This window comes from Camponotus floridanus, unplaced genomic scaffold, assembly GCF_003227725.1.
Source record: "Camponotus floridanus strain SB8 unplaced genomic scaffold, Cflo_v7.5 scaffold104, whole genome shotgun sequence".
Taxonomy (NCBI): domain Eukaryota; kingdom Metazoa; phylum Arthropoda; class Insecta; order Hymenoptera; family Formicidae; genus Camponotus; species Camponotus floridanus.
The window spans coordinates 346,933-360,224 of NW_020229220.1; the positions used below are offsets into that span (position 1 = coordinate 346,933).

A 13,292-nucleotide genomic window follows, 5' to 3' on the forward strand; every position below is an offset into this window, starting at 1 on the left:
CATGAAATTGTACCAATGTAACAATCAAATCTATGAATGATACTGCAAGGGATAATTTTGAAGTTAGTTTTAAAAAATTATTTCTCTTTTATCTCAACTTATACATAATTAAATTGGTATATTGATATATTGATCTCTAAACTTTGCAAAACGTATAGATTTCAGATATTATATGCACCAATATTTCCCAAATATATTGGAGGGTTATTATATAATTGGAGAAAAATTATCTGGCAGCAATCAATTGAGAAGATTTGATTACGCAACTTGGACAAGATTGCAATGAACAATAAACCTTCATGGCGTTCCTGAAATTTGCAGCATCAATAGTTCTTGGTGTAGGTGTAGGATATGGTCTGCTTCAAATTGTTTCACCCAAAGAATCAGAAATTGTGAAGGTAATTAAAAAATTTATATAATTACTTAATTACTAAATTGTATAAATACTAAAACAAATACTGATAGATGTTTTTTTATTATTTTTATATAAGTTCACATATTTTTTTTAATTATATATAAATCTATATTATAAAAATATTCCTATAAAGTTTTTTTATATTATAAAAAATATTTCTAAAGTTTCTAAAATTTCTAAAATATTTTATAAAAATATTTCTAAAGTTTTAATAATATATAAATGCATTGTACTAAAATTATTTCAATCAAGCAACTTTTCAATGATAGGAATGATATTAACCTATCCATAACCATAGAAAATTTCATTTTCTTCTAAGTCAGCATCTGAAGATGTATAAAAATTCTAAAATAAGAATCTGATAGAATGTTTCAGTGTCTTAATTAATTTAAACAAATTTGATCACATAAAGTTTCAATCACTACTTATTAAATTATTATATAAAAGATCACAATTAAGATAAAGATTGCACATTATCATTGTGATATATTAATTACATAATTGTATTTATTGTGATTGTTATTAATTAATGTTTTGTCTATCTTACGCTTTATAATTACAATAAGTTATTTGTTTCAAAGATGCTTTACATAAAATAGCAAAAAAACGTTTTGAAATGGATAATTTATTTTTTTTATTGATTAATAAAATAATTTTTTATATATTTCTCTTACAATAATATTTCATACTTTTATTGACAGATTTTTTAAAAATATTTTGTTTATTCAGTTTTATTTAAAATCACTAACTTGAAAGTATTGTACTAGATATGATGCAAAAAGTTTGTGTAATTGCATTCAATTATTAACTGATTTTTGATTGATTAGAATCTGACTAAAAGTAAAAAGTTTATTTTCATAGTTTTACAATTAAAAATAATTTTCCTTATCGAGAGTAATATACTATAAATATTGTATTACATCAATGCTCAAAGATTTATTACTTTTTAAAAAGTTTCGAAAAGCCTCACTTTGATTGTATATATATTTTAAACAAATTAAAATTTCTAATAAAAAAGTTGTGGAGTCTTTCTATTAATAATCAATCATAATGATAATCACAATTAATAAACACAATAATAAATCATTTCAGTATTATTAATAATCGCAATAATAAATCATTTCAGTATCTTCCACCACATTCATCGCAGAAACAAAATCTTTTCAAATTATATAAACAGCCATCTGAAGAATTTACAAGCCAAAATAAATTGAATATAAATTCTAAAAAACTTCAAGATAGCACAAATATTGAAAAATAACATTCATATGCTAAAATGGATTCTACGGAACTCATAGAAGGGAGTTTGCCAGATCGCATTACGAAGAGAGACCGTGAAAGAAAAAATATTATTGAAAGACGGAAAGAAGAACGGCAATCGCTTATCGTGGAATCCGAGCAGAGCAATTATTTTAAAGATACATTTTATTCCTCCTGCAAAAAGATTAAAGATATGCTAAATGATGCGCCCAGTATATCATCCTCGGCTTTGCCAGGAATTTTCGAGAAATCCAACAAAGAAATTCAATTACTTAAGAATTACTTATTGCAATCTAAAATATTTTTGAAAGTTTATGACATAAGACGCGCACAAGAAAACTTGCAGATGTTAGAGAATGAAGCTTCCGAATTAGAAATGAAACTTTTGCCTAAGAAAAAGTTTGGATTTAAAAATCGTAGAATTGTAAAGAAGCCTTCTGATAAGGGACTCGACATCACAGATGGCTTAAAAGATCTCCAGATATCTGAAAGCATTGTAAATGGTTCATCAAAGCAAAACAATAAATTATCAAGCAAATATGGAGATAACGCTTGTATGCTTCTAAGCAAGGTGAACGAGCAACTGGTATTGGATGCTGAGAATGTAAATAAAAATGATATTCTACTTTCCGATCTAATTAAGTGTACTATACGAATATATGGTACACCCAGTACATTGCATATGGTAAACCTAAAACAATGCACTATATTAGTAGGACCAGTGACATCTTCTGTGTTTGCGCACGACTGTAGTGAATGCGTATTCGCTTTTGCATGTCAACAATTGCGATTACATTCATCGACAGATTGTACCATTTATTTGCATGTTACAAGTAGAGCAATTATAGAAGATTGTACAAAGATATATGTAGCACCTTACAATTGGTCTTATGAAGATCAAACAAACCACTTTAACCTAGCTGGTCTTGATCCAAAGATTAACAATTGGAACTGTATAGATGATTTCAATTGGCTGTCCAGTGAAAAACATTCGCCAAATTGGTCCATTCTTGAACCAGAACATCGAGTGAAGACGTGGGATTAAATAAACATTTATAAGAAAAAGAGAAACTTATAACTTATAATTATCACTTATAATTATCTATAATTCAAACATTTTTAAGGCACTGAATTTTTTTCTAAACATCCACGAACATGATTTATCTATAAAGAAAAATTATAAATAATTATGTGTATGTATATATTGTGCACATGCTATACTTTTTCAAGAGATAAAAGTTGCATGTTTTATATACTTATAATGTAATACATTCAGTCTTTGTGCAATATATATGATATATGCAATTATATTTTATAATATACAATGGCCAAATCCTCTCAGGAACACCAATTTTTTTGTTACTGCAATTGCTCTTCAATTTTCTATTTTTGTCTTCTCTGTTAAATTCTCATCCTATAATATTACATGTAAATAAAAATATTGGGAAAAAATAAATTCTTTCCAATTTAATGGATAAAATTTTTTAAGTGTGAAAAAAACTCAGATCAGTGCAGAGTACCCATAGATATGTTAACATAGACTGAGTACAAGGCAGTGAAGCCTAAAGTTGAAATGTCTTCCTGAGAGAAAAGGATAACATGAATTTACTTGTGTGTCTGTCTTTTTCTAACAATGTATCATTCTATAAATATATCAGCGCACTAGTATGCATGACTTTAATAATCTGAAATTGCATCATGCGTGTGTCAGAAAAAAACCGAAGTAAATTTATACTATCCTTTTCTCTCAGGAGGACACCACTATCTTATAAGCAGTCTATGTTAATATATCTATGGGAGTAGTATCTCACAGATTATGATTCATTCACACCCAGCCATCTAATCTCGACTTATTTCGAAGTGAAATTTCTCGGGTGTAAACTAATTTAATTCATACTTTATTTTGATTCTAAACAACTATTTTAATTCTAAACAAAGTAAAGTAAGTTATCCATGGAAAATGTGTAAATGCTAAATAGTATAAATGCCTCAAATCGAAATGTAAGAATGTCGAAGTGTTATCAATTAATAACATGCGTAACAAAAAGAATAAAAATAATCAAATACTGGTTGATATAGTGATTAATAATTTGAAGTAAATATATTATTTTATTAAATTTTTTAAAAATGGATTAACAACTGTAAAGGCCATTCTACAATGACCATAGCATAAGGTTGTAAGGCGTAAGCATTGAATAAAAAATACCAGGAAGGAGCATATGACCGAAAATCTTTTGCTTGCCGTGCAACGGATGTGACGGATATGCCGTGTGACGTAATGAAAGTAAACCAAGGCTGTGTTCCAAAATTCACTGCCAGTACTGAAAATCTATAGTGTACGTCATGTAAACTAGAGAACCTCTAGGAGAGAGAATGGACAACTGATCAAGCTTTTTCATGATTGGCTGGCAGAAAATGTATCAATTTTAGCTATTGCGACGCCAATGCACAATATGATGACACACACACACAGTTAATATAACCTATTTGTGTCATGATATTTTGCATTGGCGTCGCAATAGCTAAAATTGATACATTTTCTGCCAGCCAATCATGAAAAAGCTTGATCACATGTCACATGATCAGTTGTCCATTCTCTCTCCTAGAGGTTCTCTAATGTAAACTATAGATTTTCAGTACTGGCAGTGAATTTTGGAATGCAGCCCAAATATCGATAGAATCGAATTTATGACGTCATTGTAGTATATACTGTGACGTTACCATTGAATTCAATAGACGTCACATGTGTAAGAACTGTGTAAGAACTGTGAAAATTGAATAGAGTGAGAATTAAAGAAAAAAAAATAAAAAATGGTCAGTTGTTGCTTATGTGGATTTTCTAAAACAAAAGGACGCATAGAAACATTTCATAGTGGTATATAGTAAGTGGTATAATATATTCTATTTAAAATAATAGAGTCAAAATAAAAGTATTACAACTTGTAGGTTAATTTGTATTTTATATTTAACAATAGTCATGTTTAGTAAAGTATTTATTCACATTACTTTCATATTTTTGTTTGATGCATTTTTAGTGTGTTTGAAATATACCGCCAGATATGTGATGACGTCATTTATGACGTTCATGACGTCATAAAAACCTAACCCAATATCCCGCGATATATCGCTACATGTTCCTTCCTGGTATTCTTTATTCAATGGACGTATGATTCAAGAAATTGACCAATCACAGTCAAGTATTAAGAGAATACTCGACTGTGATTGGTCAATTTCTTGAGTCTTACGTCTTACAACCTTAAGGCCATTCTTCAATGGTCGTAGCATAAGGTTGTAAGGCGTAAGACTCAAGAAATTGATCAATCACAGTCGAGTATTCTCTTAATACTTGACTGTGATGGGTCAATTTCTTGAATCTTACGCCTTACAACCTATGCTACGGCCATTGTAGAATGGCCTTAATAGCCCTAATAGCAATTCCATTTGAAGGCATTAGTGCGCACTGGCACAGATTAAGGGCCTCCGCACAAGATGTTCCGTATCGCATTACGTTACGTTAAGTATAGATCGTAAATTTAACTCCGTATGTAAACTTAAACTTCAGTCAACGCACAGAAAAAATCGTAACGTAAAGCTATGTCTTTACATTACGATTTTTTTTTCTGTGCGTTGATTGAAGTTTAAATTTACGTACGGAGTTAAATTTACAGATAAATTTACAGTTAAATTTAAAGATATGTCTTTACGTTACGATTTTTTCTGTGCGTTGACTGAAAGTTACGTACGGAGTTAAAGGGTACCCTCGGTTAACAATGGTGAAATGCCCTCAATTTTTTTTTTTTTTTTTTTTGGTAAAAATGTCTTTCTTGGGCCTCAAAATGAAGGGTCAACCAAATCCTAGGTCCCAAAAATTTTTTTGGGCCTTATAGGGCCCAAAAACATCGTTTTTTGCGTTTTATTTTTTTTCTCGCATTCTAATCATCGGAAAAATCTGAAAAAATTCATGAGTATATATCTTTTGATTACTTTTTTGTGAAATTTTTTTGGAAAAAATTGGAGTCCAACATAATCTCGAAAAAAATTATTTAATATTTTAAACGCGATTTTGACCAGCTTCCAGTTTTGGAACGGTCAGAATTCTTTTTTTCTCTTGTAGAACGGAAAAAAATACGTCGAAAATGTATTTTTTCAGATTTTTTCTAGTGGTGCGCCATGTCGAAAAATAATAAAAACCAATAAATCGTCGATTTTTCGACGTTAAGGCATCATTCCCCAAACAGTTATTTGTTTTTATCATTTTCTGATCATCGAAAAAAGTTTAAAAAATTCATGAGTACTCTAGAAGTTATACTATTTGAATAGAATTTTTTTGAAAACGATTTAGGGTCAACATAATCTCGGAAAAAAAAATTTAATGTTTCTAACGCAATTTTGACTATGTTCCGGTATTGAAACACGGAAAAAACTCACGATACATGTATATATATTTGTTTCTATTCATAAATAGTTTTCTTAGTAAGTGATAACATATGCTGACATAAATAGGAACGAAATATTAGTTATGCTGACTTTGATAGACATGTGCAGACATCAGCACAATTCCAAGAGAATATTAGAATTGTACTAGGACTTACGTTGACCTAAGGGTCCTGTCATTAGTGTAATGTTGTTTGAATGTCAACCACAAACCGCGTTCCACTCACTATTGGTAATCGGTACTTAATAGTTTCATCGGTACTCAATCATTTCAATGCTTGTGCGCGTTTCACTATGCAAGTTGTTTGCGTTTTGGAAGTAGAAAGCTTTCTTATTCCCTTTTACTTCCTCCTATTCACTTGTAATTCAGAGATGTGAATACACCTTACAATAGTATAGCTACACGTATAACAGTAATGGAGATCATATCTATATATTTACATCAAATGTAGATTCATAATAATCCCCATTACTGTTATACGTGTAGCTATACAAGTGAAAGGTGTATTGACATCCCCGTCTTGATCCCATATATTCCCTCTTATTTAACTTTGTTCCATTTATCGTAGAACGGGCTAAGTTTATGCCTATTTTACATAGACATATATAATGGACAGAGCATCACGATAGACAGGCAATCGCCCGCTGTAGAGAGAGAGGTACTACATGGGAGGCCTATGTCTGTCTCTTTTGCTAGTATCTTATTGGTAAGTTTCCCGCCTCGATGGGCGGGAACCAACGTTACCAATGTAATGGGGATTATTATGAATCTACATTTGATGTAAATATATAGATATGATCTCCATTACTGTTATACGTGTAGCTATACTATTGTAAGGTGTATTCACATCTCTGAATTACAAGTGAATAGGAGGAAGTAAAAGGGAATAAGAAAGCTTTCTACTTCCAAAACGCAAACAACTTGCATAGTGAAACGCGCGCAAGCATTGAAATGATTGAGTACCGATGAAACTATTAAGTACCGATTACCAATAGTGAGTGGAACGCGGTTTGTGGTTGACATTCAAACAACATTACACTAATGACAGGACCCTTAGGTCAACGTAAGTCCTAGTACAATTCTAATATTCTCTTGGAATTGTGCTGATGTCTGCACATGTCTGTCAAAGTCAGCATAACTAATATTTCGTTCCTATTTATGTCAGCATATGTTATCACTTACTAAGAAAACTATTTATGAATAGAAACAAATATATATACATGTATCGTGAGTTTTTTCCGTGTTTCAATACCGGAACATAGTCAAAATTGCGTTAGAAACATTAAATTTTTTTTTTTCGAGATTATGTTGACCCTAAATCGTTTTCAAAAAAATTCTATTCAAATAGTATAACTTCTAGAGTACTCATGAATTTTTTAAACTTTTTTCGATGATCAGAAAATGATAAAAACAAATAACTGTTTGGGGAATGATGCCTTAACGTCGAAAAATCGACGATTTATTAGTTTTTATTATTTTTCGACATGGCGCACCACTAGAAAAAATCTGAAAAAATACATTTTCGACGTATTTTTTTCCGTTCTACAAGAGAAAAAAAGAATTCTGACCGTTCCAAAACTGGAAGCTGGTCAAAATCGCGTTTAAAATATTAAATAATTTTTTTCGAGATTATGTTGGACTCCAATTTTTTCCAAAAAAATTTCACAAAAAAGTAATCAAAAGATATATACTCATGAATTTTTTCAGATTTTTCCGATGATTAGAACGCGAGAAAAAAAATAAAACGCAAAAAACGATGTTTTTGGGCCCTATAAGGCCCAAAAAAATTTTTGGGACCTGGTTGACCCTTCATTTTGAGGCCCAAGACATTTTTACCAAAAAAAAAAAAAAAAAAAATTGAGGGCATTTCACCATTGTTAACCGAGGGTACCCTTTACGATCTATATTTAACGTAACGTAATGCGATACGGAACACCTTGTGCGGAGGCCCTAATAGACAGATAGCCAATGACCCGGATAAAGACCAGACCGGCACTTTCTCACTGATTTCAGCGCCATACCGTAGTAGTGGCCAATGTAATAACTACTAACTACGTTCTCAAGATAAAACTTTTCTGTTGCGCTAGCTTCACTGATTAAACATATGTCTTTATGCAAACATGAAAATTTCAAGTATAAAAAAATATTACAAGGCGTATTGGACGAAAAGCTTGAATACAAATCAACTTAATTTTAATACAGATTCACCACAAGAAAGGAGATCAAAATTGATGAAAGTCAACCGCAATCTTTCCTTGACAGTGTACTTCAAAAAATTTTAATTAAATTTTATTAAAGAAAATTACTTAAAATTTTTAAGACAGTCGTTTCTTCATTTTTCACAAAATTCAGCTTTTTTGTTATCATTAAATATTTTTGGTATTTTCAACAATTTTGTTCACTGAAGATCAATGGTCGGCAAGATAAGGTCTTTAATTTGAGATCAGCAAAAACCAATAAATATAAAAGAAGAGGAAGAAAAGAATTTAGTATTTTTACTTACCCTAATTTCTTATCCAAATGTCAAATATTTTTCATCAGTCTTCTGTGGAAAACGAAACAATTTACAGTTCTCTGATTTGATATTATTACAGTTACTATATGCACATCTGTCGAATATCATGATTTTCTTCACATTATTCTTATCCATTCCCAGACAGCACACATGTCCAAAAGACATCTAAAAGACTACTTAAAGACGTCTTAAAGTCCTTTAGACGTCTTTTGGCCTTTTTGTGCTGTATGGGTTTTAATCTATGAAAAGTATCTGCAACAATCGAAAACAAACCGCCAATCGCAAACGAAAAACGCCGGAAAAATCACGCAATTTCCGCGAATCTCGTGATTTTATCGGAACTACAATTTCGTTAAAACTGTAGATTCGTAAAATCGGATCACTACACATACACACACACACACACATCACGTCACACTATTCACAATAATTATTTCAATAACAACGATAAAAAATCGTAAGATATTGAAAATCGCAAACAAAAGCACAATGGGAATTCGTTCTATGAGACACAGTCGATGTGATCACTCAAGATAAGCGAGTAGAAATAGACATTATAATTCCCAAAAATAACAATAATAATTTCAAATGTATAATAAATTCAATAATAAATTCAAATTCTTTAAGCCTTTTTATTGCTTAGTTTTGTTAGCAACATAATATAATCAGTAGTATAGTATTTACAGCGACGAAGGACAGACGTGTTTACTCTCTGCTCTAATCTCGTACGTTTCTCGATTTAATTTTATTTCTATCGATCATGGATGGTAGAAAAACGTGCAAGAGCTGTGGCAAAGTCGTTGTAAAATCAATTAGCTGCAAAACTTGCGGTATTGCATCTCATCCTGCATGCATCTCCCGCACTGGACACCCCCATTTTAATGGTCAATTTGGGGATTGCTCGGAACTTTCGACATCTCGCGCGTCGCAACGGATGGATATGAACTCCACTCTTCTCGATGCAATGAAAGATTTATTGCATGCTGAGTTCGAAGACTTCCGCAGGGAGATGAGAGAATTGTATTGGGCTGAACTTGATAAATTGAATAATGATATCCAGGGATTGTGCAACAGAGTGGAGCAACTCGAAGGCCTCTTGAATAAGTCGCATCCTCAGGCGTCATCACTTTTGGAGGACGACATCATTGAAGAGCTGGAAAATAGAGGGAGAAGGACAGCAAACCTAATCTTTTACAATATGGATGAAGCTGAGGACGGCTGTAATGACGTTGATCTTGCTAATGAGATTATTTGGAAGATTAATCCAGGGAAAACTCCTCAGATAAATAACATTTTAAGACTAGGCCAAAAGCGCCAAGGTCACTCCAGACCGTTGCGTATTTTTCTTCCTTCAAAACAAGAAGCTTTGTTTATTCTTCGGAATAAATACCGTTATGCTGGCCTATAAAAATCTCACAAGACCAAAGCAGAGGAAACATCTACATGAATTATAATCTCAATTGAAATCACTCATCGATGCGGGCGAAACGAACAACACCATTCGTTACAAGAACGGGGTCCCCAGAATTGTGAACGTTAAACGTGGCTCCGGCACAAAAAACTGACTCGCTTCCCTTTAGTGTATTAACAAAACGTGCGTGGCCTAGATCTATGGGACTTGCGCTGTGCTATTTCCTCGATGACAGATAACTTTGATGTATATATTTTAGTTGAAACATGGCTGAATGACAGCATTGCGGATATGGAATTGGGCTTAGTTGATTATAATGTTTTTCGCATGGATAGATGCTCGGCTAGTAGTGATTATTCACGAGGCGATGATGTGCTGATTGCGGTCCGCAAGTGCTTGTTTAGTCGTGTTTTAAAAACAATGACAACGCGTGTAGAGCAATTGTTTGTTGACATTCGGCTCGGGCATAAACACTTGATTATAGGAGCTGTTTATATACCGCCCTCATCAGAACCCTCACTTTATGAGGCACATTGTCTTTTGGTCGAGGAAGTAAAATCGTCTATGTCTAATGCAGATATTTTATTAATTGGCGATTATAATCTGCCTAATGTGCATTGGTTTAACAATAGTGATAATCGTTCTAATCATTATCATATGACAGAACAGGCGAATACAATATCACATTTTTTAAATGAATTCAATCTTCGCCAATATAATAATATTGTCAACATAAATCATAATATACTCGATCTTGTCTTTTCTAATTTGCGGGATGTCTCGGTTCATCCGGTATCGGAAGCAATATGTACCTGTGATCATTACCATCCTGTCATCACAATATCCTTGCCGATGTCAACGGGGCCGTTGTCCTTTCCATCGCCCTCTGAATGGAGGTTTAACTTCAAGCGTGCTAATTATGAAGAGATAAATAATTACTTGGGAAATATTATGTGGGATAATGAACTAAGTCATCTGGATGTTAATAGCGCGATAGATTTTTTATATAGTCACCTCGATTACGCAATTATTGCTTTTGTTCCAAGATACTTGCCGCGAGGATCGACTTATCCCACCTGGTTTTCTAAAGATTTAATAATTCTTACTAAAGAAAAGAAATCCACTCATTATAAATTTAAAAACATGCAACGCTACTCGGACTATCTTGCTTTCTCTCAGTTAAGAGCCAGATGCAATTCTCTCTCGTTGAAGTGCTGGAGGGCTTATATTCGAAGGTCGGAACATGCAATCTCTAGCAATGTGAAAGTATTTTGGAACTTTATTAGTTCCATGTCTTCGTCTAAATCGTCAGCACCTTATATTTATCATAATGCCGTGTTATTGAAAACGGTACCGAGATTGCCAATTGTTTTGCGAACTTTTTTGAATCCGTGTACTCACTTGGTAATGGGAGCAGTGGTGGGGAGTCGAAGTACAATCATGACTTAAATATATTAAACATCGACGTCACTATTGGTGACATTTTTAATAGCATTAATTCTCTGCATGACGGTTCTGCCCCGGGTACGGATGGCATTCCTCCAGTTTTTCTTAAATTAAATGTAACTTTGTAATGTCGAGAGTACTCTGGTTGATTTTTGAGAAATCTTTGTCGTGCGGTATTTTTCCGAGATTGTGGAAATTGTTCATTGTCACTCTAGTGTTTAAAGGTGGTGATAGGTCTTTAGTCTCCAACTACAGACCAATAAGCAAACAAAACCTGATGCCAAAAATTTTCGAGAACATTGTTGCCGGAAAACTATCGGCGCTGTCAAAAAATGCATTAATCGATGAGCAACACGGCTTTGTGGCTGATCGCTCTACTTTAACCAATCTACTTATTTACCATGACTTTATAATTTCTGCCGTTGAGGAGAGCTCACAAATTGATGCGGTATACACTGACTTTCGGAAAGCTTTTGACAGCGTTGATCACGCCGTATTATTGCGCAAATTGCAGGCATTTGGGATCGGCAGATTATTGTTGAAATAGTTATCGGATTTTGTGACAGATAAATTGCAGGTTGCTAAGTTTAATAATTGCTTTTCTCGGGCCATTCTTGCTTCTTCGGGGGTGCCTCAAGGCTCGCACTTGGGACCGCTTTTATTTAATATATTTATTAATGATATTAAGAATATATTTGAGAACTGCAATTTTCTGTTATACGCAGATGACTTGAAAATTTTCTGCCGTGTTACGATCTCCGACGATGCGCGGCTTCTGCAGTCTGATCTCTACCGACTTGATCATTGGTGTTCTGAGAATGGCTTGCGCTTTAACTTAACTAAATGTCAAGTGATTCACTTCACCCGTAAAAAATATGTAAACAAGCACGTGTATTTTTTAAACGGAGTCTCTCTCGCGTCAACTGACTCCATTTGTGACCTGGGGGTTATCTTTTGCTCGAACCTGTCTTGGGAACTCCATATTCAGACATTGGTGAATCGTGCATGCAGAAAACTAGGCTTCGTCATGCGTTCATGTAAATACCTAAACAGTACCGAGTCGACTATTAGTCGGCTGTCAGTCGGCAAAAGGAGTCTAAAGTCAACTTCAAAGTCAGACTAAATGTCAACTTATTGTCGACTTTTAGTCGACAAATGACCCGAAAATAGTCGACTAAAAGTCAGTATATACAGTCGACTTTAAGTCGACTTTATGGCGACTATAAGCCGACATTGTTTTTGAGGTTATGGCGACTAGATCGACTTTTAGTCGGCAATAAGTCGACTTGTAATCAATTTGAAATCATCTATACATTTACTACCAAATTTTTATTCTCATAATGACATTTATCAAAAACTTAATTTTATATTTTAAATATATAATATACATTATACATTGAAAGTAATAAAACTAAATTTTTGACAAATGTCATTATGAAAATAAAAATTTGGTAGTAAATGTACAAATGTAAGTGGATATAATAAAATAGTGAAAGAGAGAACAAAAGTTATTTGTTTATAATATTTAATGTTATTTAGAAAAAATATAAACGTTTTATGTTACATCTTAATATATATTACATAAAATACATAGTTTCGAAATAAAATTCAACGTAACATCAGGTACATATATACGTATATACATCTAAATTATATACTTTAATTATGAAAAGTAATACATATATGTTTAAAACATGTTTTCTTATTTTAAACATGCTTTTTAACGCAGTTTCAAACATATTGAAAGACATTTTATAAGGCATGAATGCCAATTGTACATAGACCTAGAAGATATGTTCTAAAGACAGAC

General features: G+C 32.6%; 1 protein-coding gene across 1 annotated transcript; it reads left to right on the top strand.

Moving 5' to 3' along the window:
- The first annotated feature begins 209 nt into the window (after window positions 1–209).
- Window positions 210–2,842, top strand: LOC105254697 (tubulin-specific chaperone C). Its single transcript, XM_011263532.3, has 2 exons — window positions 210–398; window positions 1,542–2,842. The coding sequence occupies exon 2, from the start codon at window positions 1,692–1,694 to the stop codon at window positions 2,718–2,720; it is 1,029 nt and encodes a 342-aa protein (XP_011261834.1). The 5' UTR covers window positions 210–398; window positions 1,542–1,691; the 3' UTR covers window positions 2,721–2,842.
- Window positions 2,843–13,292: the final 10,450 nt, after the last annotated feature.